At 39.6% G+C, this 23,571-nt stretch overlaps 2 protein-coding genes across 10 annotated transcripts in view; one reads left to right on the top strand and one right to left on the bottom strand.

Annotated features, from left to right (window-relative positions):
- The window catches only part of fam131bb (family with sequence similarity 131 member Bb), a 37,301-nt gene extending 35,620 nt beyond the window's left edge, over positions 1 to 1,681 (top strand). For all 6 annotated transcript variants that reach the window (XM_028975184.1, XM_028975185.1, XM_028975183.1 and 3 more), the window contains one exon: positions 948 to 1,681. In XM_028975184.1, the coding sequence (XP_028831017.1) occupies positions 948 to 1,163 (216 nt within the window). In that variant the 3' untranslated portion in view covers positions 1,164 to 1,681. The remainder of the gene's footprint in view (positions 1 to 947) is intronic.
- Positions 1 to 23,571, bottom strand: part of clcn1b (chloride channel, voltage-sensitive 1b) — a 69,652-nt gene that overhangs the window by 17,348 nt on the left and 28,733 nt on the right. For 3 of the 4 annotated variants that reach the window (XM_028975176.1, XM_028975175.1, XM_028975177.1), the window contains 4 exons: positions 21,314 to 21,358; positions 21,123 to 21,227; positions 11,934 to 12,020; positions 9,895 to 10,655 (listed from right to left, as the gene is read on the bottom strand). In XM_028975176.1, the coding sequence (XP_028831009.1) occupies positions 10,335 to 10,655; positions 11,934 to 12,020; positions 21,123 to 21,227; positions 21,314 to 21,358 (558 nt within the window). In that variant the 3' untranslated portion in view covers positions 9,895 to 10,334. Of the gene's footprint in view, positions 1 to 9,894; positions 10,656 to 11,933; positions 12,021 to 21,122; positions 21,228 to 21,313; positions 21,359 to 23,571 lie in introns of those variants that run through there. The other variant, XM_028975178.1, reaches the window with a different exon arrangement.

The following is a 23,571-nucleotide window of genomic DNA, read 5'->3' as shown; positions in this document are numbered from 1 at the left end:
TATGAAATTCATCGTAGCCAGAGACAGTCCCTACATAAATATCATGATGGACAGTGATGGCAGAGGTGGCCTAGCGGTTAAGGAAATGGCCCCGTAATCATTTACATTTATGGCATTTATCAGACGCCTTTATCCAGAGCGACTTACAATCAGTAGATACAGGGGACAGTCCCCCTGGAGCAACTTAGGGTTAAATGTCTTGCTCAGGGACACAATGGTAGTAAGCTGGATTCTGTTTCATAGGCGAGTGCGTTACCCACTAGGCTACTACCACCCCACCCCACTAATCAGAAGGTAGCCGGTTCGAATCCCAATCTGCCAAGGTGCCACTGAGCAAAGCACCGTCCCCACACACTGCTCCCCGAGCGCCTGTCATGGCTGCCCACTGCTCACTCAGGGTGATGGGTTAAACGCAGAGGACAAATTTCACTGTGTGCACCGTGTGCTGTGCTGCTGTGTATCACATGTGACAATCACTTCAGTGAAGGGGTTTAATGCGTCTTCATTATTATATAAAGGAGAAACACATCTGCACATCTTATGTTTGGCTGACTGAATTCTGATGTTTTAATGGGGTTTTATTTTCACAACACTCACAAATGATACCATTAAAAGCAGGTCAGTGATGCGTATCCACGCGTCTCTCAAGTTTCAGTGTAATAGCAGTTGTGATCAATAAAAAAAACTATTAATTTAAATACCAATAAGGGACCAAAGACCAATAATCAAGTCAGAGAGTGAAAGAGACAGTATCCACCACAATTGAGCAGCATTCCTGACTTTCAAAGCAAACTGGCATGATAGCATGACTGGATTTGGCACTACCTAAAAGTGTATGCACCATCACTTTCAGATCATGCTCATCAGTTCCATATAGCTGGGCTTTGTCTTGGACCAACTGTGGTCTGTATAGCCTAACTGTAACTGATAGCCTGTTTTTTCCACAGGAAGACGAGATGACCTTGTGTTTAGAACCTGAATCTGTCACTTTAAGCCCTTCCCCCACCGCACAGGAGTCTACATCCACAGGGGGTTGCAGTCCACGGCAAGCCACAGGGGAGCCAGTTACAGATCGAAAGGTCTCTGATGTCTCAAGCTATGTTGCTGAAAAATTGGAGGAAAAAGAGGAGGAGAGAGATGAGACATTAGCTGCAACCAACTAAGGTGTGTGAAATATGGACCAGCCTCCTGATGGACATGTCACAGACATAATCAATTAATCACATTCTTCAGGTAAAAAAGAATAACTGGGAAATAAACTTTACTAATTGTTCAATTTGATGGAGGTCAAAATCAACAATGATGAACTGACATGGACATTTTTTCCTGTTGAAGAGGTGAGATCAGACTTAATTAAATAAGGCATGACAGAAATTACACTGATGGGTGAAAGCTAAGGGTTAAAATTGTGCATGCTTTAACAAAGGGTAAGTGACTGAACACAGCTTATTTCTTATAGTGATGTATTGACAATAAAATAACATTTATATTGATGCATAAGAAATGGGATAAGAGACACAGAAAACTACAAAAAAATTAACACTCTTCACAAACTACACAATCATCTATCTATCTATCTATCTATCTATCTATCTATCTATCTATCTATCTATCTATCTATCTATCTATCTATCTATCTATCTATCTATCTATCTATCTATCTATCTATCTATCTATCTATCTATCTATCTATCTATCTATCTATCTATCTATCTATCTATCACATGATTCCATCCTATAAATTGGCAAGATGGCCACTGCCAGCTGCTCAGATTGACATCCATCAACTCGACTCGGCTCTGACTCAACCTGCTACCAGTAAGACATGTTCATCTCATCTCCTCTTTAATCTTCTCATCCTTCCCCATCCCAAATTCAACCTCAAATGCGAACTACCTTATCTGTGTGGTTTTGCGGCTCACGCCAGCTCTCGTTCTCATAGTAAACTGGAGGAAACTTACCTGCCTCCTTGCATCCCACCGGGGTTTCCCGTTCTTCCACTAACCATGTTTAAATTTAGTTGCCCACAATTACAGGCCCTATAATTTTGAAAATGTCAAATTGTCTTTGCCAACAAATCAGCTGAAATATATTTTCCATGTTCAAACAAAACAATCAAAACTGAATCAGCTGAAAATAACAAGCCAAGACACATGCATAAACACAGTATTGCGCAGTATTGTATTGTTTCATATTGTGCTTCCTAATGTGTTCTTCGGTATGCATGCTGTTTATTTTTGTGTACAGTGGAGAATTAAATAATACTGTATGGAATTTTTGCACTGAACCCAACTGGTGCGAGTCAGATCATGGTGGTCAATATGGCCATCAAAGCTGAGATCCTGTGCCCCTTGTACCCCAGAGCAGGATTAATCTCAGACGGAGCATGGCAAAGTCTTACTGAGGAATACATGGAACAACTAAACAAGAATGTTCACTCTGGTGGTTCCAACACAATACCAGGCTGCAAGGAAGCACTGAAATCATGGGGAGGTGGCATGAAAAGGCTTCATCAGATACAAACGCAGCAAACATACCTGCCCCTGACTGGATTCAACAGCTGCATGCAAATAATGTTCTATGCTTCATGGGAACAATCCATTTGTACCTTTCTATCACAATTTACAATTTATTTATTTTTGTACTTAGTTCTAATGCTGCAAAAAGCATGCAATGACTGGTTGATCCCATCATTCAATGCAAAGACATGTCTGTAAGTACTGTAAGTACAAGAAAATGTCGGGGTGCAACAATTGCTGCTGTACAGTGACCTTGTGCACTTGGGCCTATCAGGGATCTGACAAAGAGAAGGCGTCTTCCTGTTTCACTGGCAGCTGACAAGGCATGAAATGAATGGTTAAACATGGACCTTACTGTGCAGTGCTGTGATTGGGCAGACATATTCCCACTGCTGGTGTTGGATTCGATGGATGGATTGTGGTGAAGGACACTGACAAAACAGCAGAAAAATATTTAAAAAATAATTATAATAAATGCATGAGTCACTACACAACACAAGACCACAATCTCAGTCCTGTTACTGAAACCTCTTCACATGTTAAAATGAAAAATACTAGTATGGTATATTGCCTTGAATGAACTTGTTTATTGATCGATGATTTATGCAATGTTGGAACAATGTTTATTTTTTTAGTAAATTGTGTGCTTCCTCCTCCACTGCATCTGACTGCCCTATGCTAGTCAGCAGTCATCCGGTTTTCCTCAAGGGACCAAGCTGTGTGGAGGGCTGATTTTTTTTATCAGTGTTTACTTTAACCACCCTCTGTAGATTGCCATGGTGTGGCTCTTTAGCTTGTTTGGGTAAATTCTGATCTTGAGTCACATATTTGCTTCCACTGTCAATTTTTGGACAAATTGAGTCCAAAACTCAATTAATTAAGAGCCACTGGTGTCTAACAAGATGTGCTGATTTATTTCTTGATGCTTTATTTTGAGGAAAGAATAAAGGTCTGTACAAAATGTGCTTGAGTCCTACAGGAAACCATCTGCTGATGCTGTGTCCTTTTTTCTTTCCTGCTTAATCAATAGATACAAGCAGGAGTGAATGAGGTTCTGGGTTTAAATTGTACTATTTTAGCCTACCAACACCCCATGAATGAGCTCATCTGTTCACTTCTGTTCACCTTTATTAATGCTGTAACAACACGGCAAAAATGTGGAATGCATGCCAGGATGGAACAACTCTTTTTCTATTGATAGCATTGGATCATGTTTGAATGTTCCTCCAGAAACTGTTTCTACACTGCTGCACTAATATGGTTGGCAAAGCGAGGGCTTTTGATCCTTTGTCATCAGCATCATTAATAGTATGTGATTGATCTGGTCTGAATGAAATGCCACTGAAGAGATGAACTGTTAAATTTATGATACATTTGGCCCTGGTACGTGTGCCCACAGTGTGATGAACTGGAATTCTGGCCTGTTCCTGTCCAGTTCAAATTCATTACTCCACATGTTCCTGTTCAAAGATATTTTGTGTAATTTGGACATGAAAGGTATTTTACACAGACTCAGATTACAGATTTCTTCTGCACTGGACAGCATGGTGCAGCTCAAATGATGAACCATGATGAAAATGCTGAGAGATGGTTTGAAGTTCGTCTTGATTTGCTTTGTAGTAGAGCACTGTCTCTATGCCAAAGAATACACACTGCAGACTTAAAATAACAGTTGACCTGTGGGAACACCTGTATTAAAAATTATCTGGTCGTCATCCATATTGTATCCGATTGTAACACATCAGATAATCTGTGTTTAGAACTGGAGAATTCTGAACAGAGGGTGACCGAGTTTCAGACAAGGTATTTTGTATGCCATTATAATGATGTGAATGAATAAATTATTAACAAGAGGCCACAAAAAGTTTGGTTTCAATTTTGATTTTAACTTGAGTGTATTGAGTTTTGGGTAAGTTTACGGTGAATATCAAAGTCTTCTGTTATGTTGATACAAAGACTGAACTTAAATGACTTTTCAAACAAATGTCTAACTGTTCTTCAGCAAAATATTGAGCAAATACACACAAAACAGTTACCGCTCCAAAACCCGTTTTTGTTAGTTTGACATTTTAGTACAATAATGTGAATTTGGTCCATTTTAGTTAAATCTCCAGACATGTTTGTAAGACAGTAAGACAGGGTCTCTCTGCTTTATCTGCACCACACTTGACAGAAGCTGACACATGAAAAGATGATGATTCATCATGATTAAACTCAGAAAGACAAGAAAGAAAAGACTGGTGAACTGTAGTCAGTTAGAATCATGTATTCATTCATGTGCAGTAGTTATTTATACATTTTTACAACTTTTTATGATTAGCTTTTAACATTAGCTTCCTTTCAAGCCATTTCATACCACTGTGGATCTTATGTGTGCAACTGGGGCAGTGGTGGCCTAGCGGGTAAGGAAGCAGAAGCGGACGTAATCTGAAGGTTGCTGGTTTGAATCCCAAATCACTGAGGTGCCACTGAGCAAAGTACCTTTCATGACTGCCACTGCTCACTAAGGGTGATGGTCTAAATGCAGAGGACACATTTTGGTGTGTGCTTGAGGTGTATCACAATGATGATCACTTCACTTTCATCTAAAGATCAATTCAAATTCTAAAAGTTTTTCTCAAATCAGTTATCATAATCAATGTGTTTCTTCATCATTTATCATCCAGTTTCAAGTGTGCCCCAACCCCCAAATATGCAACAGGAAGCAGTGAAAGTGAAGTAAAAGTGGTTATTTGTAATAAGATAACACTAAGTGTAAACAATGAATTGTGTCTTCTGCATTTAACCAATCACCAATTGTTAGTAGTAGTTAGCCATTTTAAGGAACTGGAGAGCAGTGTGTGAAGACTAGAGAATACAACATAATATCGCAATATTTTACATGGTGATATTGGATCAAAACAGGGACATTTCTTATACAAATTTAGTTCACTGAAGGTTTGCTGTTTAATGTTTTATTTAGTGAGGTCATTAGAGGTGAGAGTCTCAACCTCCAGTCCTGTAGATGATGCTGTACGGATGGGTACTTTTATTATTGCTTGGAATTTCAGGCAGACTGAAATTGTAAAACATTATACATTATGTCATAGCGACTAAAAATAAACCAGCTAGTATGGACTTGGATAAAAAAAGTGCAGTTTGCAAGCTCTGTCACACCTATGTGTGTAAGGTGGGAAATTCCAGCTCCATGGCATTTTGGGCTTTTGTCTTTGGTGAAGAACCCCTGCATGTATCTTTATCAAACTGCAGCCATCCCCAAGCAAGAGGTCAAAAGCCAGCAAATGGCCTAAGGTGTCCTGATGGGTCTTGTCAGGGGTGGATGACCACTGTCTTCCTGTCTCTGTTTGGACAAGGCAGAGACATCAAAGGACAGTCTTATTGGTCCACCGACATGATACCCTGTACGGCTGTGGATCTTTTACTACATAGTATGGAATAGAATCTTCATTCTTTAAATAAAAATATATTTAAATATCCTAAAAGGCTCGGGACCAAGGCATTTCTAAATCCAGATTAACTCTGACAAGGTATAAAATGAACATGGTCCAAGACTGTAACTGATAACAGGATTTTTGACATTTTTGTTGATGAAGTAAACTTACAACAATGGCAGCTGTAATTATTTTGCTTTGTAAGAGGCAGCAAATAAGAGAAATGCATCTGCAAGCTGTCCACATTGAACAATTTGATAATAACCAATCAGGAATTGGAAATTGTACAGTTAAAGTACTTTAGTATATGTTCAGTATGATCAACATGTTTTTGATCATAGAGTGTTTGAAACACCGTGGCTGTGTAAATTATTTGTGAGAACACTCTGTAGACTTACAGGCTGTTTTTTTTTTTTTCACTTAACTCTGTGAGTCTTTATGACATAATCTATATTATAACCGCAAAAATGTACATTTGTGTAAATCTGCTTTTTTGTGGTTAAAAGGTGGAATCTAATCATATGGCAACAAGCTGAAAGTGTTAATCTATTGAAGAATTTCTTTATCCTATTGCACGTTAGCAGGAATTTTTTTAATGAAAAGAGTTCAAACTATCTGGTGTGATCAACCTGTCAGACAGCACAAATCTGCATGGTGGTAAATTATCTTATTAATTATATCAATTTACTGGCCAGTGTTGTCGATTAGACTCAATAAGATGATGCAAATTTGCATTCCCTGATATCACTTTAAGCTATTTTCATTTTATATTTACATGTCTTTGCATTACAATCTGATCATTATTGTCATTGGTTCTTCGTCTGTTTGCAGCTCTACAATTCTCTGACTTCATCAAACTCCAGATAATGAGTCCCATTAACTGTATAAAGTCTTTGATCAAGTTGGATATTCTCTGTATGCTGTTGAGTTTGAACTCTGCAATGTGGAGCCTGCATTAAAATGTAATTTCCGACGTCTTGAGATTGTAAAGGACACAGAACCACCACCATTGGCTCCATTTGAATTCCCAACCGACCAGGAAAAGGAGTAGGTCAAACAACAGTCTCAAGTCTTAAGGTGATCTACAGCACATGCTCAATCATGGAGAAGATAAGATGATTCTTTATTAGTCCCACAAGTGGGAAATGTACTAATTGAGGTCCCCATAGGGCACCAAAAATGTAAAATGGGAAATTCCAGGTCCATAGCATTTTGTGCTTTTGTTTTTGGTGAAGAACCTCGGCTTGTATCAAACTGTGGCCTCCCCCAAGCAAGAGGTGTCAAAAGCCTGCAAATGTTCTGAGATAATGGGAAAGTCCTGTCGGGGGTGGATAACCACTGTCTTCCTGTATCTGTTTGGACAAAGAAGAGACATCAAAGGACAGTCTTATGTGTCTCTGGCAACCTTTTTGGGTGTCAAATGCAGAATTTTCCTCTTCCATTGGGGGCTTAGGGGTTTCCCCCCAGCTTCTGGGCCTTTCTCTCTCCCCCTGTGTCACCAGGGCCAGGCAGCCTCTCTGAAGCCTGGTTCCTGTCTTTTTTCACTCTTCCTCTATCCTCTATTCTCTTTTTTATTTTGTTTTGGGTTTCATTGTAACACTGGTACCATTTTTTACATACAATATTTACATGTAACTGCAATAGTAACCTACCTGTATTAATACATTTGAAACTGTACATTCTTCTTACTTCTATTGTGCCATGCCTTTTTATATCCAGGTGTCATGATCTGGTCCGGCTGTTGACCCTCAGGAGATATTCAGACCGGAGTTTCATGTTCATTGTCCTCACGTTGTGTATCATTGTATAAAGCTGCCCTGTTCCTGTCTGTTCACTGTTGGGTCATTGTTTGGTGATGTTTTCCCCTGTCGCATGACCGTGTATTAAACCCCTGTCTCTTGACATTGTGCGTATGCGTCCTTCTCCCTTGCCATGTCCAGCTATCGTTCCAGATCTACTGCCTCGCCATGTCAAACCAGTGTGACACCAGGTAACATCAGATGAGTTTAAATACAGTACTTTTGTACATGTGAAAATGCAGGCAACACAACCAATTAACAAATTAATAAGAGCAGGAACCCTCCCAGGTAACCCAGATACAGTACAGCAACAACCAAAGCAACGATAAAGTATGCTGGATACTGCAAACAAACTCCATCCACCTCTCCTGCCCATATAGCATGGTTGAACGTAAAAGTGAAAGTGATCCACTGCAGCACAGCACATGGTGCACACATCAAAATGTGTCCTCTGCTTTTAACCCATCACCCTTGGTGAGCAGTGGGCTCCCAGGGAGCTGTGTGTGTGGACGGTGCTTTGCTCAGTGGCACCTCGGGATTCGGATCACAGGGCTGCTTCCTTAACCGCTAAGCCACCACACTGCCCCTGAAAACACCAGGTTCAGGTACATGGTCAACACCCCATAGCCACACTATGTCACTCGAACATGCAAACACATTATGGATGTAGGGATGTTATTATAACGTCCCACCACATTAATGAAGACTGGCTACTGGTTTTCCAATGAGAGCCATACTGGCAGTTACATCACTGACTTGTTGAAAGGCGCAGTGGAGAAATGTGATGTTAAAAGTGTGGACCTGACCATAGCCACAGACAACGTATTAAAAATGGCCATTGCAGCACAGCTTGCAGATTTGCCACAATGTAAATGCGTAACTAACACATTGAATTTACCTTCACAGCTCACACTAAAGCTACTACAAGTCCACAAACCTTAGATAACTGACTGGGCACTTAAAAGTTTTTGTTTTCAATTATATGCACTTTATCTATTTTTGATGTCCATACTTTGTCTCTCTCTCTCTATTTCAGTGTTACATTTGTTTTATATATATAAAAAAATCCAAGAAAAGAAAGACAACATGGTTGAAGTTGTGATGAAAAAATATATAAAAAAATATATATATATATAAAAAATATAAATACATTATAATTTTTCTTCGTCTAGCACCTAACAATCTCTGAGCATGCTCTTCACTGACAAGTTTGAGCCTTATCAGGGCTCTTAGTTTGTAAACTCAATATTCTATAGAAATCGAACGAGAATTGCTGGTGTCTTCCTCTTGTAAGTCGCTTTGGATAAAAGTGTCTGTTAAATAAAGTAAAGTAAAGTAAAATGGTTCTTAATTCAAAACTTAAAGACTTTTGAAATTCAAACAAATGTAATACTGAAATAAATTCATAACTCATTCATAATAGATGCATACATTCATAAATTATGCACACACACCCTGATAGACAAGGCCACCTCTGTCCATTGCTCTTGTGCTCATTGTAGGTGCTTTCAGTGTTGTATAGGATTCATTGTGGCCACATTGACTGTTCTGCAGCTATACTGCCTGTGAACAGCAAGATGCTGCAGCGTGTTTTGAGACCATAAAGGATTTCAGTGTTCTTTGCCATGGTAGCTCTTCTGTTCTGATCAAACCAAATGGCATAGTCTCCTCTTCCAACATGTATCATGAGGATCTTGGTACTGATTCTTCCTTGGATTGCTTTTGGTAGCATATAACCATAGAAAATATCTTGCAAGATTTACTATTTTGCAAATGCTCTAAAATTATATTTAGGTCATTGTAAAGCCCAGATATTAGTGGGTGTGGCTATAATGGTGTGGCTAAAATAAAGCCACAATTTAAATATCTGGTGTTTCCTGTAAAGAGACATAAGCTTAATCATTACCGTTAGTCCAAAATATTGGTTTCATCTGCCACATTAAGCAACAGCTGACATTTTACATTTTGCAGTCCTCAGTCTGAGATACATACTGTATCTTGAAAACACATTGCAGCAACACAATAGTAGCCTATATTTTTACAATTAATGTGGAATCACCTCAATAGGTTTTCCTCTGCTGTAATATTATATATGCTGACTTAGTTGTCACAGTAAATAGCTGCTGGTTTTGGACAAGTCTGCAAATTATAGTAAAAGAGCTTCACTAACATAAGTACTGTACATGAATACTCACCATAATGAGATCTGATTAGTATTTAAACAGTAAATACAAACCTGACAATCTGTACCATATAGGAAGTAAAATGACATAGACCCTTGATACCACTCTTCCTACTTAAATCATTATAAGAAGGTGTGAACTAAATCTTCCTCCATGAAGCAATCACTGCCAAGTCATTACATTTATTTTGATCAACAAATAATTCACATTCACTTAATCTATGATTAATTTGTGATGAAGAAGTTACTAATTTCTAAAAGACCTGAGAAAATTAAGAAAAGTACATATTTTGAAAGTAGAAAAGAAATGTGTATGCAGAAGGTCTGTACCTAGATCCACTAGATCAATTATATACTTTTAAGCATAACAGCAAAATACATGTGTGCTGTTGTAATGTGATGTTTAAATGGACTCATCTTCACCCTCTCTCTCCTCAGTCATCTCCTCTCTGTTTAGTGGTGGCAGAGAAAAGGAGGAGGAAGTGGAAGGCAGGGTCTCCTTAGGGTAGCTGCCTTGGCTGCATTGTATGTCTGAGGGAGTGCCATTGCCCCTGCAGGAGTCATCTTTTCCGTTTCTGTTCTGTTCCTCACTCCACAGGTCTTTTTCATGTGTTGAAGATGTGTGGTTTGGTGTTTTGGCTTTCCAACTGGCATCTCTGAAACTGGCCAGAGGAGGGCGTAGCCGCACCCCACACCGAGTGGAGCCCTCAATGGCTGTCTGCAACTATAATAAAAAAATATTAATTTGAAGGATGGAGCTGTTATGTTAACACTGTATGATTGAAGCCTACAACCCAATACTGAATGACAAAATCATACTATATAAATGGTTTTATTCAGCTTCCTATACACCTAAAGTATTAAAATACTTTAATTGGACAACACTGATGGCTGGATATTTTCAGCCTTTTGACTGGATGAAATGAAAATGCACTAAATATGTTCATTTGACTACAGTGTTGAGTAGGATAACAGCACAGCATCTTGACAACTATTTCTCTTAAAAATGCTCCAGATTTGTGCCCTTCAAGTGGCATTTGCAACTGCACATAATTTTAATAATAATAAAGTGATTGTCACATGTGATACACAGCAGCACAGCACACGGTGCACACAGTGAAATTTGTCCTCTGCATTTATCCCATCACCCTGAGTGAGCAGTGGGCAGCCACGACAGGCGCCCGGGGAGCAGTGTGTGGGGACGGTGCTTTGCTCAGTGGCACCTCAGTGGCACCTTGGTGGATGGGGATTTCAACCGGCAACCATCTGATTACGGAGCCGCTTCCTTAACCGCTAGGCCACCACTGCCCCATTTAATTTCCCCCTCCTGGACTAAATCCAAGGTTCAACTGAAGAACAGCAACCCCAAGAAGAAATGCTTGCATTTTGCATCCCTACTCCCTAGTTCAAACACATGGAGAGACTGTTATTACACAACCAGTACTTCATTCATGAAGTTCCATCAGTGCTGCTGTAGGTCTCTTGGGTGTCTTTAATTTTCAGGATGTCCAACTTTTGTGAATGTCATTGTTGTCCCATATCATCTACACTTTTTATGTCTGTCTTCTCTGCGTTCCATGGTAGATCCACTGTGGGTTTGTATACCCTTTAACAATGAGATCTCTTTTGAGATCGATTTGATTAACTTGAAAGCTCTCTGTGAACCATGGCAACTGAATAAATGTCAGAAGAACGTTATTTGGGGTTATTCAGAGTCTGTTTAATTGATGGTAGGTCTTTACTCAGCATAAGGGAATGCCCCCTTTAGTTTATTTTCCAAATGAACTGTACAAATTGCAGGCAGGTTGTCAGAACCACTGTTTCATTCACTCTCTACTGAGTAAATATTTCATATTTTCAGGGACAACACTGCAATGTGTGGGTGCATCTTGTGAAGGTTGTACAATTGTTGCTAAGTAGTTGCTTGGTGAGCAATGAGTGTTCAGATATATATATGTATTATATAAATGTAACAGTTCATTCATATTATATGGACCCTTACCTCCTTCAAGGCCACAACTCCAACCAGTTTTCCAATGCTGGTGACATAAGCATGACTGAGACCCAGCAAAGAAAACAGTGTGTGTGTCTGCGGTTAGGAAGAAAGAATAATATTAATATTATTAAATAATTGAGAACAGGGTGCAGCATCCTACAGTTTCAACGTCCTGTATTAATCTAACAGAGTTGAAATCCAAAACAGGGTTAACTCTGTGGAGTGAATAGAGCCATGTCTCTGACAAATTTTAGATTCAAAAATGAAAAAATAATAGCCACATGTTGCTAAGCAACATTATACAGTGACTTTGTCAGTGGTTTAAATAAGGTATGAAATTATTTCAATGTATATAGTGCTTCTCAGTTCCAGATGTAAAGAGGTGAGGAGGCAAAACATGGGCAATTTACTGAGGGGATTATAAAATGTGAACGAAATGTGTCCTCTGCTTTTAACCCATCACCCTTGGTGAGCAGTGGGCAGCCATGACAGGTGCCCAGGGAGCAGTGTGTGGGGATGGTGCTTTGCTCAGTGGCACATCAGTGGCACTTTAGCAGCTCAGGATTTGAAACGGCAACCTTCTTATTATGGGGCTAAACTCAGTCTCTGCTCGTTGTGTTAATGTAGAGATTAATCTAACCTGTTTGCATTTATTTTTGTTGTCACAAGGTTTGAAATATTAATAAGTGAATAATTGATATTGAACCAAATGTTTTTATTCCCAAAAGTTAAATTGTTTTCATTTAATGTTGAAGAATGTATTATATTCATAAAGAAGTTTGAGTTCACAAGAGCTACTTAGTTTAAAGGGGTACTATATGTAAGAGAGATGCACTTTAAAATTTCTTGAAATATATTTACATTGTTGTTTACTTAGTTTACTTACGTATTTCAGTTAAGGTAATTTTTATTGAACTCATCTGTTTGAGACATACGATAATATGAAGTTTAAGCTTAAAAGTTTCTCTTTGCAATATTCTTTAGTGTTTAATAGTGTTTAGAAGATTCATCCAGGTTTCTGACATTTTCTGGCCATTTAAATTGAGCCTGTAACTTTCCCTTGCACATAGAACAGAAGAAATCAAACTTAAGTTTAATAGCTGCACAATCACATGAATTTTATTTCAACATGTCTGACATAAACTGAATCTTGCCATAATGTGCATAAGGTGCAACCACCTTCTTAAGCTGAAGCTACAGATACTGAATCCGCAGCAGAAGGACCTCAAAGAGGTGAAAGAGTGCGAACCCTGACAGAGAAGGGAAGAGAGCTTCAAAAAAAAAGACAGACGCACATTCAACATAGATATAAAATTGTCTAAAAGTGGAGGTGTCAAGCTCGAATAGGAAAATAATTATTAAGTGATGATGCTTCTGAGGATGAATTAAGTGATCTTATTGAGAACATAAAATGTACCCATGCTGACTTATAAAGCCATTTATGAATAACTGCATCAAACCCCTGATCCAGACCTGTGGCGCAAAGTTGATTCACGCATATCATTCTCAGGATTCATTATTCAAAGAGCAGAAAGACAGCCTAAAGGACAAAGCAGATATAGATGAAGAATCTTGGCCTGATGTTGGATCAATCTTAGACTCCACAGGTTCTGTCTCTAGGCCAGTGTCTCGTCAATCAAAATGTAACTCTACCCACTCTAGCATCCATTCTGTCAAAGGAATAGAGGCTGTTGCTGACGTTGCTGCAACTCAAGAGGTCTTGGCAGTATTGGAGGAACAAGAAATGGAAGAAATAGAACTTCAAATGCTCGAGGCTGAAAACCTAGCCAGACAGCAGGCAATCCACGACAAACGGAGAAAACTTGCACACCTGGAAGAAGTAAAGAAGCTGAATGCTGCAAGAGGTTGAGTGAGAGTCTATGAAGGAGTTGAAGAGAATGTTGAAACTACCGATTTGTTGTATGGTATTGAAGTATCACCAGAGCTTCACGTCACTAAGTCCACAATCCCTCCAGCTACAGAACATGCTTTCCAGGCCATAAGCACTCCATTTATACCTCACACTCTGCCAGTTACAACCCAAACTCTTAATGTATATTCCTCAATCTCCAGCAGTGATGAGTCAAGTCCCTTGTCACAATCAGCTACCACAATATCCTCCAGTCCCAGTGTTCAGGCCTCAAGAGCTGAACAACTCAGATCTGGCTGATGTGTTAGCAGAAGCTATAAGTGCTAATCGTCTCCCAACACCAGAGCCTGCAGTATTTATTGGAGATCCCTTAAAATTCAAGGACTGGCAACTATCCTTCGAAACATTAACAGAACGGAAAAAATATTCCAAAGAATGAAAAACTTCATTAACTCAGAAAGTACATAGGTGGGGAAGCAAAGAAAGCCATTGAAGGATTCCTTCTATTAGGCACAGAAGCAGCATATGACTCGGCTTGGAAGCTGTTAGAGACCCGTTTTGGAGACCCATTCATAATTGGGAAGTCCTTTAGAGACAAGCTGCATGCATGACCAAAGATAAACATTAAGGAAGCTGGCGAGCTAAGAGAGTTTGCAGACTTTCTTAGGAGATGTGAGGCTGCAATGTCCCAGATTAAGACACTGGAAGTTCTTAATGACTGTATTGAAAGTCAAAGAACTCTGATGAAGTTGCCAGATTGGTTAGTTTCCAACTGGAATTGTAAAGTAATGGAAGTTTGACAGACAACAGCTGAGTACCCTCCATTCAAAGTGTTTGTTGATTTCCTGTCAAAGGAAGCAGACCTCGTTTGTGACCCTGTATCCTCAATACAAGCACTCAAGAGCGTTGAAGGTGAGAGACCAAAACATCCACGAAGCAGAATAATTCAAGGAAAGACATTTACATTTACATTTACGGCATTTATCAGACGCCCTTATCCAGAGCGACTTACAATCAGTAGTTACAGGAACAGTCGCCCTGGAGCAGTTTAGGGTTAAGTGTCTTGCTCAGGGACACAATGGTAGTAAGCGGGATTTGAACCTGGGTCTTCTGGTTCATAGGCGAGTGTGTTACCCACTAGGCTACTACCACCCTGAAGACTTTGACCACAAGTGCAATGCAGAACAGGGTTCCATCATGTGTCTTCTGCCGAAGGATAGGACACATGCTTGATAAGTGCCTAATGTTCGCTGAAAAGACAGTTTAGGAACGTGTTAAGTTTGTGCACACAGAGAAGCTGTGTTTTGGATGTTTGAAGACTGGCCATCCATGTCAGAAACTGAAAGGTCTACAAGTGAGAAGATTTGACTCAAAAAAGAGGATTCCACTACTACCTGTTTTCACACGGGAGTTCATTCCAGCGAACCGGTTACACATCCCAACTTCTGAAACAGCTCTAAAATGGCCACATCTAAAGCAACTGTCACCACAGTTGGACGGCAAAGTTGGCCTTCTCATTGGCTACAACTGTTAGTGAGCTCTTCTTCCGAGAGAGATATTGTCTGGTGAAGACAATCATCCATATGCGCAGCAAACTGATCTTGACTGGAGCATTGTTGGCTGCTCATATCTAGTAAGTGATGATAGTGATGCAATAGGAATCAGTCATAGAACTAGAGTGCAACAAGTGACACCAGCTGTGCATCCATCAGTTCAGCTAAAGAAAAGAGTACACTTTGTGTGCAGAACTCAAGTTAAAGAGTTCAATCCATCTGACATAATTAAAACTCTTGAGTCAGATTTTACAGATCATTCTGCAGATGATAATCAAGTTTCTTAGGAAGATCTGCTCTTCTTGTCTAAAGTAGGAGCAGGAATAAGGCAAAAGGAAGATGGCAACTATGAAATCCCGCTTCCTTTCAAAACAGACAAACCTAATCTTCCAGACAATAAACAGTGCGCAATTCATAGGCTCATCTCATTAGATCGTCGACTAAAGAGAAGTGGGAAATATTACAAGGATTATGTTAACTTCATGAACGACATCATAATCAGAGGAGATGCTGAGAAGGTGTCACAGTTTGAACTGGATAACCAACCAGCATGGTACATTCCACACCATGGTGTTTACCATCCCCACACACCCGGGAAAATCCGTGTAGGTTTTGATTGTTCAGCACGCTATCAAGGAACTTCTCTAAATGATCATCTCTTGACTGGTCCAGATCTAACTAACACATTAGTTGGAGTGCTGTGTCGAGTTAGAAAAGGTGCAATAGCCATAATGTGCGACATTGAAAAAATGTTTCACCAGTTGTGAAAGAACATCAAGACTATCTGGTGGGATGAAGGTGATTTAGACTCCAAACACTTGGTGTACAGAATGAGGGTACACCTCTTTGGGGCAGCTTCATCTCCCGGTTCCAACTTTGGACTCAAGCATCTAGCATCTAGTCATCAAGTTCATACAGAGAAGCTTCTATGTGGATGATGGCCTAATTAGTGTAAAGACTGCTGAAGCCATTCACTTGGTGGAAGAGTCAAGAACTCTGTGCAAAACGGAAAACTTACGTCTGAACAAGTTAATATCTAATGATAAAGGTGTAATTGCAGTAATTCCACCACAAGAACATGCTCAAACCAAAGATCTAGACATGGCTCTATGAGAACTCCACATCGAGCGAGCACTTGGAGTTCAATGGTGTGTCGAAGCAGATGAAGTTCAATTTAGGATTGTGGTAAAGGAAAACCCACTGACAAGGAGAGGGGTTCTCTCAAATGTTGCCTCAGTCTATGATCCACTAGGATTTGTGGCTCCATTCATATTGGTTGGCAAACAGATTCTTCAAACACTATGCAGAGATAAGGTAAGCTGGGATGAGCATGTTCAGCCACAATGGGAGTTGTGGCTTAAGGAACTGGCTCATTTAGCAGCTCTAAAAATTCCGAGAAGCTGCTATCCATCAAACATGGGCGAAGTAACACAATATGAGCTTCACAACTTTCCTGATGCAAGTTTCAAAGGGTACGGTGCATGCTCATAACTTAGAGTGAGGAGTGAAACAAGACAGATTCACTTGTCATGGGAAAAACAAGAGTAGCTCCTACCAAGCTAACAACTATCCCAAGACTTGAGCTGTCATCAGCTGTGACTTTAGTTCGTATAGGTGATATCATCAGAAGGGAACTTGAGATTGCAAACCTGCAAGAGTATTATTGGACGGACTCATAAGCGGTTCTTGGCTATGTGAACAATGATGCAAAAAGGTTCCACATATTCGTAGCCAATCGGATACAGCGAATAAGATCTAGCACAAAACCTGAACAGTAAAGACGTCAGCACTGAAAATAATCCAACTGATTGCACCTCAAGAAGATTGCGTGTACTTCAAATGAAAGAATCTAACTGGCTGAATGGTCCCAACTTTCTTTGGCAGCAAAATCTTACACTGGAAGAAGGAATGGTGGAAGAGGTTGAAGCGGCTGATCCTGAGCTCCGCAAGGCACACGTTCACGTGGTCGAGGCAAGAAATTTGAATTCAATGGTCAACCATTTCACTAAATTCTCTGACTGGTCTAGAGTAGTGATCTTCAACCTTCCCAAATTCTAGCACACCACCCCTCTGCTACGTTCCCTCCACTGGCTCCCAGTAGCTGCACGCATCAGATTCAAAATACTGATGCTGGCCTACAAAGCCAAAAATGGAGTAGCCCCATCCTACCTCACAGCCCTTATTACACCTCGCACTGCACCTTGTATACTCCGAGCCTCCAGTACTGCTCACCTGGTCCCTCCATCACTAAAGTAAGACATTCATCTAGACTCTTCTCCGTCTTGGCCCCTCGGTGGTGGAATAAACTTCCAATCAAGGTCAGAACAGCTCAGTCACTGAGTATTTTCAAACGTCAGCTCAAGACCTTCCTCTTTAAAGAATAGCTGGTGATCCTAGTGAACCAGAATTGATCTCTTCATCAATATTAATTGAAAGCACGTTGTAAGTCGCTCTGGATAAGGGCGTCTGCCAAATGCCGTAAATTACATTAAATTAAATGTAAATGTAAATGGTGAGAGCTGTTGGCAAACTCAAGAGATTCATCAGAGAGTTTAAGGGACTTCAGTTAAGAACTAATGAGTCAACCAATCTTGAAGAACGAAAAGAAACAGAAATCTTCATTATCAAATCCATGCAAGAAGAAGAATTCGCCGAAGACAAAAGGAACACACTCTGAGCAAGCACAATAGGTTACGCCAGTTGAATGCTTTCTTGGATAAAATCAATGTCCTCAGGGTGGGAGGACGGCTATCTCAACCAGCCTTAAATCACAATGTCAAGCATCCTGTGATACTTCCGAAAATCTAATTTGTCAGCCCTGCTCATCAAACATCATCATGAGCACATACAGCACCAAGGAAGAGGCATGACCATGAATGAGTTACGTGCAAACGGAATATGGATTCTAGGATGTGGAAATATGGTCTCTTTTACAATTGTGTAAAATGTAGGCGATACAGAAGAACAGGTTCAACACATGGAAACCTACCGGACAAGAGAACTGAAACATCTCCTCCCTTTACCTATTGTGGACTTGATTGTTTTGGTCCCTTTTCAGTAAAGGAAGGAAGAAAGGAAATGAAACAATACAGATTGTTATTCACTTGCTTATGCTGTAGAGCAGTGCATTTAGAGACACTCGATGATGTGACAACAGACGCATTTCTGAATGCACTTCGATCATTTATAGCTATTCGAGGACCAGTGCGTCAGTTAAGATGTGATAGAGAAACAAACTTTATTGGTGCCAAAAGGGAGCTTTCTGAGTTGCTCAAAGGAATGGATCAAGAATGTCAGAAGGCACTTGGTTGTGAATTTGTGTTTAATGTTCCCTCAGCTAGCCACATGGGTGGAGTCTGGGAACGGCAGATTCAAATAATCCGAAGCATCCTGATATCTATGCTCGACAAGTCCGCTAGCAGACACAACGACTCTGAGAACATTTCTCTATGAAACAATGGCCATAATCAACAGCAGGCCACTAAGTGTTGAGCATATTCATGATCCTACTGGCCCAGAACCCCTTACTCCCAACCATATTTTGACAATGAAATCATAGATTGTTCTGCCACCTCCTGGACAGTTCTGAAACGAAGACTTCTATCTGCACAAAAGGTGGAGAAGAGTGCAGTTCTTGTCCAATGAAACGATGACAACGATGGAAACGAGAATATCTGCTAAACCTCCAACAGAGACAGAAATGGCAGAAGACATCACCAAACATACATACAAATGATATTGTAATGATTTCATTACAAAATGACAGTGCACCAAGAAATGAGTGGAAGCTTGCAAGGGTCATAGAAGTCAGTGCAGATGGCAATGTGCGAGAAGTGAAATTTCTACTCAGTGAGACTACATTTGATAAGGGAAATCCAATCACTAGGTCAGTACATATTGAGAAGCCTGTTCATAAAGTAGTTACCTTACTTGAGGCCAACTAAGTCATACACATAAGGCTACATGACCTACATTTAAAACAGTCTCACATTTCATTTATTTCACTTCCTTCTGTTTGTTATTTGTTTTGGGTTTGAGGAAAATGTTTTATTTTTTGTGTCAATGATTGATTTTGGTGGGAGTGTAAGTGCTATGGACAATGTTAACAAGTTCGGATATGAAAGATTGAATTATTATGGGCTGCATGGTTTATGATTATTTTTGTTTGAAATCCGATCTATACATTATTTGTGTTTTAGAGTTGATTTTGAATGTAAGGATTTATGGGCAAACCAAGTCTCGTGAGAAAAAACACGAGATCCCTCATATGGACTGCAGGTGGGCAGAGGTCTTCCACGAGGCTACGCTAAAATAAAGAGTTAAGTTAGAGCGAAGCTGCAAGGTCTTATCTCCTTTCAAGGTACTTGTTAAAAATGTTCTGTTTATGTTCGTGTTGAATATTTGTATCATGTAATTGTTAACGTGTTATACTGTTTATTTAAATACAGTTCTCAAGGTGCATGGCGCAAGTTACAAGAACATCATGCAATATAGCCCGAGAGCCGACCTGTGTCTGTGTTGTTTTGAAGAGAGCTTACAGGCAGTTACTGTAGGAGACCACCAGCAGGCCACTTGCATAAATGTCTCTTATCAAACTATTAGAAACAGACTTCGCCTGGTTGGATTGTATTGGTCACAGCATGCAGCGATCAAAGGCCGCAGTGCCAGAAGTTGTGCATATCCTAACCTGCTGCTACAGTCACTACCAAAATTTTTATGCCGCCGCCAGAAAATCAACAAGCAACATCATTATGATGTAATTGATTATGTTCTGCACAGCATCGTTGCAGAATCGTCCACGTCTGCATCGTGATGCATCGATTATATGATTAATTTCAACAACCCTACTGCACATACAGACATGAATACATGCGGTATAAGTTATTTTTGTGAATCGTTTGATAATCATTCCTGGATTTTGAATGTCTATCTCCATAGACATGCTCTAGTGGGCCCTATGCTTACCATCAACTGGCACAGATGCCATCAAGTTCAATCTAAGCTCATGTGACAGATGTGAAAAATTCTGGAGAAGCTGCAGTGAACTGTGTGTCAGTGTTATCTGGGGAGGGAGACAATTAAAGGGATCCACAGAACTGGATAGACAATAGCACCCTGGCTGACATTAGGTATTGGGATGAAATCTTTAGACCCATTGTTAGACCCTTTGCTGGTGCAGTGGGATCCTTCTGGTCCATGGTGAGGCCCAGCCTCATGCAGGCAGTTGGACTATAAATAAATGTATACCGCTGAATGGCCACCACCCTTGAATGACCTCATGACGAGACCCACTCAGGGACATCATGTTTGGGTTCAGCGGACATGTACCTCAGACTGTCCAGGAGCTCAGTGATGCAGTGGTCAGGATCTGGGAGGAGATACCCCAGAACACATATGGAGCAGCCATGTACACAAGCACATGAGGGCCATACAAACATCCTTTTGAGTTTTTGCAATGACATTTCAGCAAATTGGACTAGCCTTTTTTCTTTGTACATCTAAATTTCTTGGTGATTTTAATTTCTTGATGTGTCATCCTTTTGTTCCTAACACATTCTAACCCTTTCCAGTATGATTTTTCCATTTGCGATCTGATGTATTTTTATTTGTTCCTACAATTTATGGAGAGGTGACTCATTCAAAACCTACTTTACCAACAGTAAAAGGACACAGAATGTTGAAACTAGACATCTGTGATTTCCTCTGGATATAAATATTTCACTGCACAGAGAAAGGTCTGACATTTTTCATCCTGCTTTTTTCACAGTTTACCTTGTGTAATGAGGTCCTCTCCACTAGCTGAAAGGGAGAGGGGTCTACACGGATTTGCTCCAAATTAATTGGCTTGACCAGCTCAACCTCTTCCCAGGCTTTGATCTGCAGCAGCCAGTGCACAATAATGTAATATGAAGTGACTGACAGCAAGAACTTAGCATAATCACAGTAGTGATCACAGTCTATACCTCAGCTGGTGTTGCGGAATCTTCTATGGGATGGTGAAGAGTTTCCTAGAGACAGAGTAAATGGTCAAAAGAATAAACAAATGACAGAAGAATTTGTATGTTTATGTGCTTTTCTTCTGGTTATTTTGATTTCAAAGACATATGAGTTTTCAAATTATTTCCTCTAACTATGCAACATTAATATATTAATGTTCAATAATGGAATGAAAGTCTGAATATATGGAATGAAGTCTGAATATATGGATCGAAAGTCTGAATATATGGAATGAAACCTGAATATATGGAATGAATCTTGAATATATGGAATGAAACCTGAATATATGGAATTAAAGTCTGAATATATGGAATGTAAGTCTGAATATTTAAATCCGATATACCAGCGCTGCCCGATCCCGGCGCGCCATGCAACGTTTAGATTCAGGATGCACACAAAGTTTATTCTATTCTATTATCTCTGGTGCCGTTTTAACGTGGAATTTTACCAGCTACACTGGGTTCATTATAAACTCAACTCACTATAGAGCACAATCAGCCACAGGGATGATTTTATACAAATTACAGCGCGGTTTAGCGTGTTTAATTTAAGACACAAAGGTTCTGCTAACTTTAAAAAGTGCAGATTACATTAATGTATAAAATAGAATAGAATCAACTTTGTGTGTGCAGCCTGAATCTAAACATCGCATGGCGCACTGGGATCGGGCAGCACTGGTATATCGGATTTAAAATGTTTAGTTAGTTTGCCCTGTAATTCCTCCCTGTTTACTTACCTCTTTTTCCGTATTAAAAGACGGAGGTTGTAGGTAGGAATGGCGGTGGGAAGCTCACCTGATGTGGAAGGCCTGTTTCGGTCAGTGCGGATGCTTGATGAATAAGCAGCTACTGTCGCTGCATTAGGTCTTCCACAGTGAAACATTGAATAAATCTCTCTGCTGAATGCTGGTAGAATTATTAGCAGTGTTACTGCAAGCATTAGCCAGAGTGTTTATTATGTCGTCGCTGCTTAAAACTGCTGCCACTGGGTTTGGTGCAGCCTCACTCATGGTGAGGCACAGTTCACCTATTTAGCGAATTAACATTCTCAAAATGGCGCCAATGGCTTGGTGATATCAGATTTCATTCCATATATTCAGACTTTCATTCCATATATTCAGAGTTTCATTACATATATTCAAGTTTCATTCCATTTAGTCAGGTTTCATTCCATATATTCAGACTTTCATTCCATATATTCGGGTTTCATTCCATATATTCAGTTCCCTGTTATTATATATATTATTTATTTCCTGTTTGGCTTGCCATTATATATATATTCTTACATATATATATATTCTTACATATTGATATTCTTACATAGATAATATAGTTGGATTCTTGGATACATGGAATCTTGTGCTCTACATCATGTGCAATAAGTAACAAGTAACAAATGACAGTTTTTCTCAGTCGCTTTGGTGTGTTTCTTAGAACACTATTAAAGTTTTTTACAATCACTTTTGCACTAATAACAGAACCTTCATGTTATTTTTCAAAACTTTAGACACATAAATCACAACCAATGATCAAAATGCAAATTTTTCAAAACACTTAACTCTTTTTTTCAAATGCTTGGATACAATACATATAACCCAAAGATCATTTGTTCATTGAACTAAAATCAATGGTTCAAAATGACACAACTTAACATCAAAGTATTACTATTTCAAAATGCAAATCACACATCACATCTGAGTTTGGTGTGTATTCATTTCATTATAAAGATTTTTACATTTACAGCATTTATCAGGCGCCCTTATCCAGAGCGACTTACAATCAGTAGTTACAGGGACAGTCCCCCCGGAGCAACTTAGGGTTAAGTGTCTTGCTCAGGGACACAATGGTAGTAAGTGGGATTCGAACCCGGGTCTTCTGGTTCATAGGCGAGTGTGTTACCCACTAGGTTACTACCACCCCACTAGGCTACTACCACCCAAATGTAAATGACTACTGTTCAGATTATAAAGATCCAACTATCAATTGAAACAACTGCTTAAAATGATAAGTAACTGTTGCATTACTTTTATGAAAATTTATTAATAATAGTGTATGTTTAGATTAGGACAGTTTCAGGAAGGATCATTTAATACCAATTAGCACAGAATATGACCCCAGGTGGACTACATTATCTATTAATGTCATATTTCTTTCTTTACCAGATATAGTGTCTATGGTCCCATGTACCACTTTTACAGAAAACATTTTCATATTCAAAATTACTG

This window comes from Denticeps clupeoides, chromosome 4 (genome assembly GCF_900700375.1).
Source record: "Denticeps clupeoides chromosome 4, fDenClu1.1, whole genome shotgun sequence".
NCBI classification, from domain to species: Eukaryota; Metazoa; Chordata; class Actinopteri; order Clupeiformes; family Denticipitidae; genus Denticeps; species Denticeps clupeoides.
Note: the sequence above shows the minus strand (reverse complement) of the source record. Positions and strands in the feature narration are given on the sequence as shown.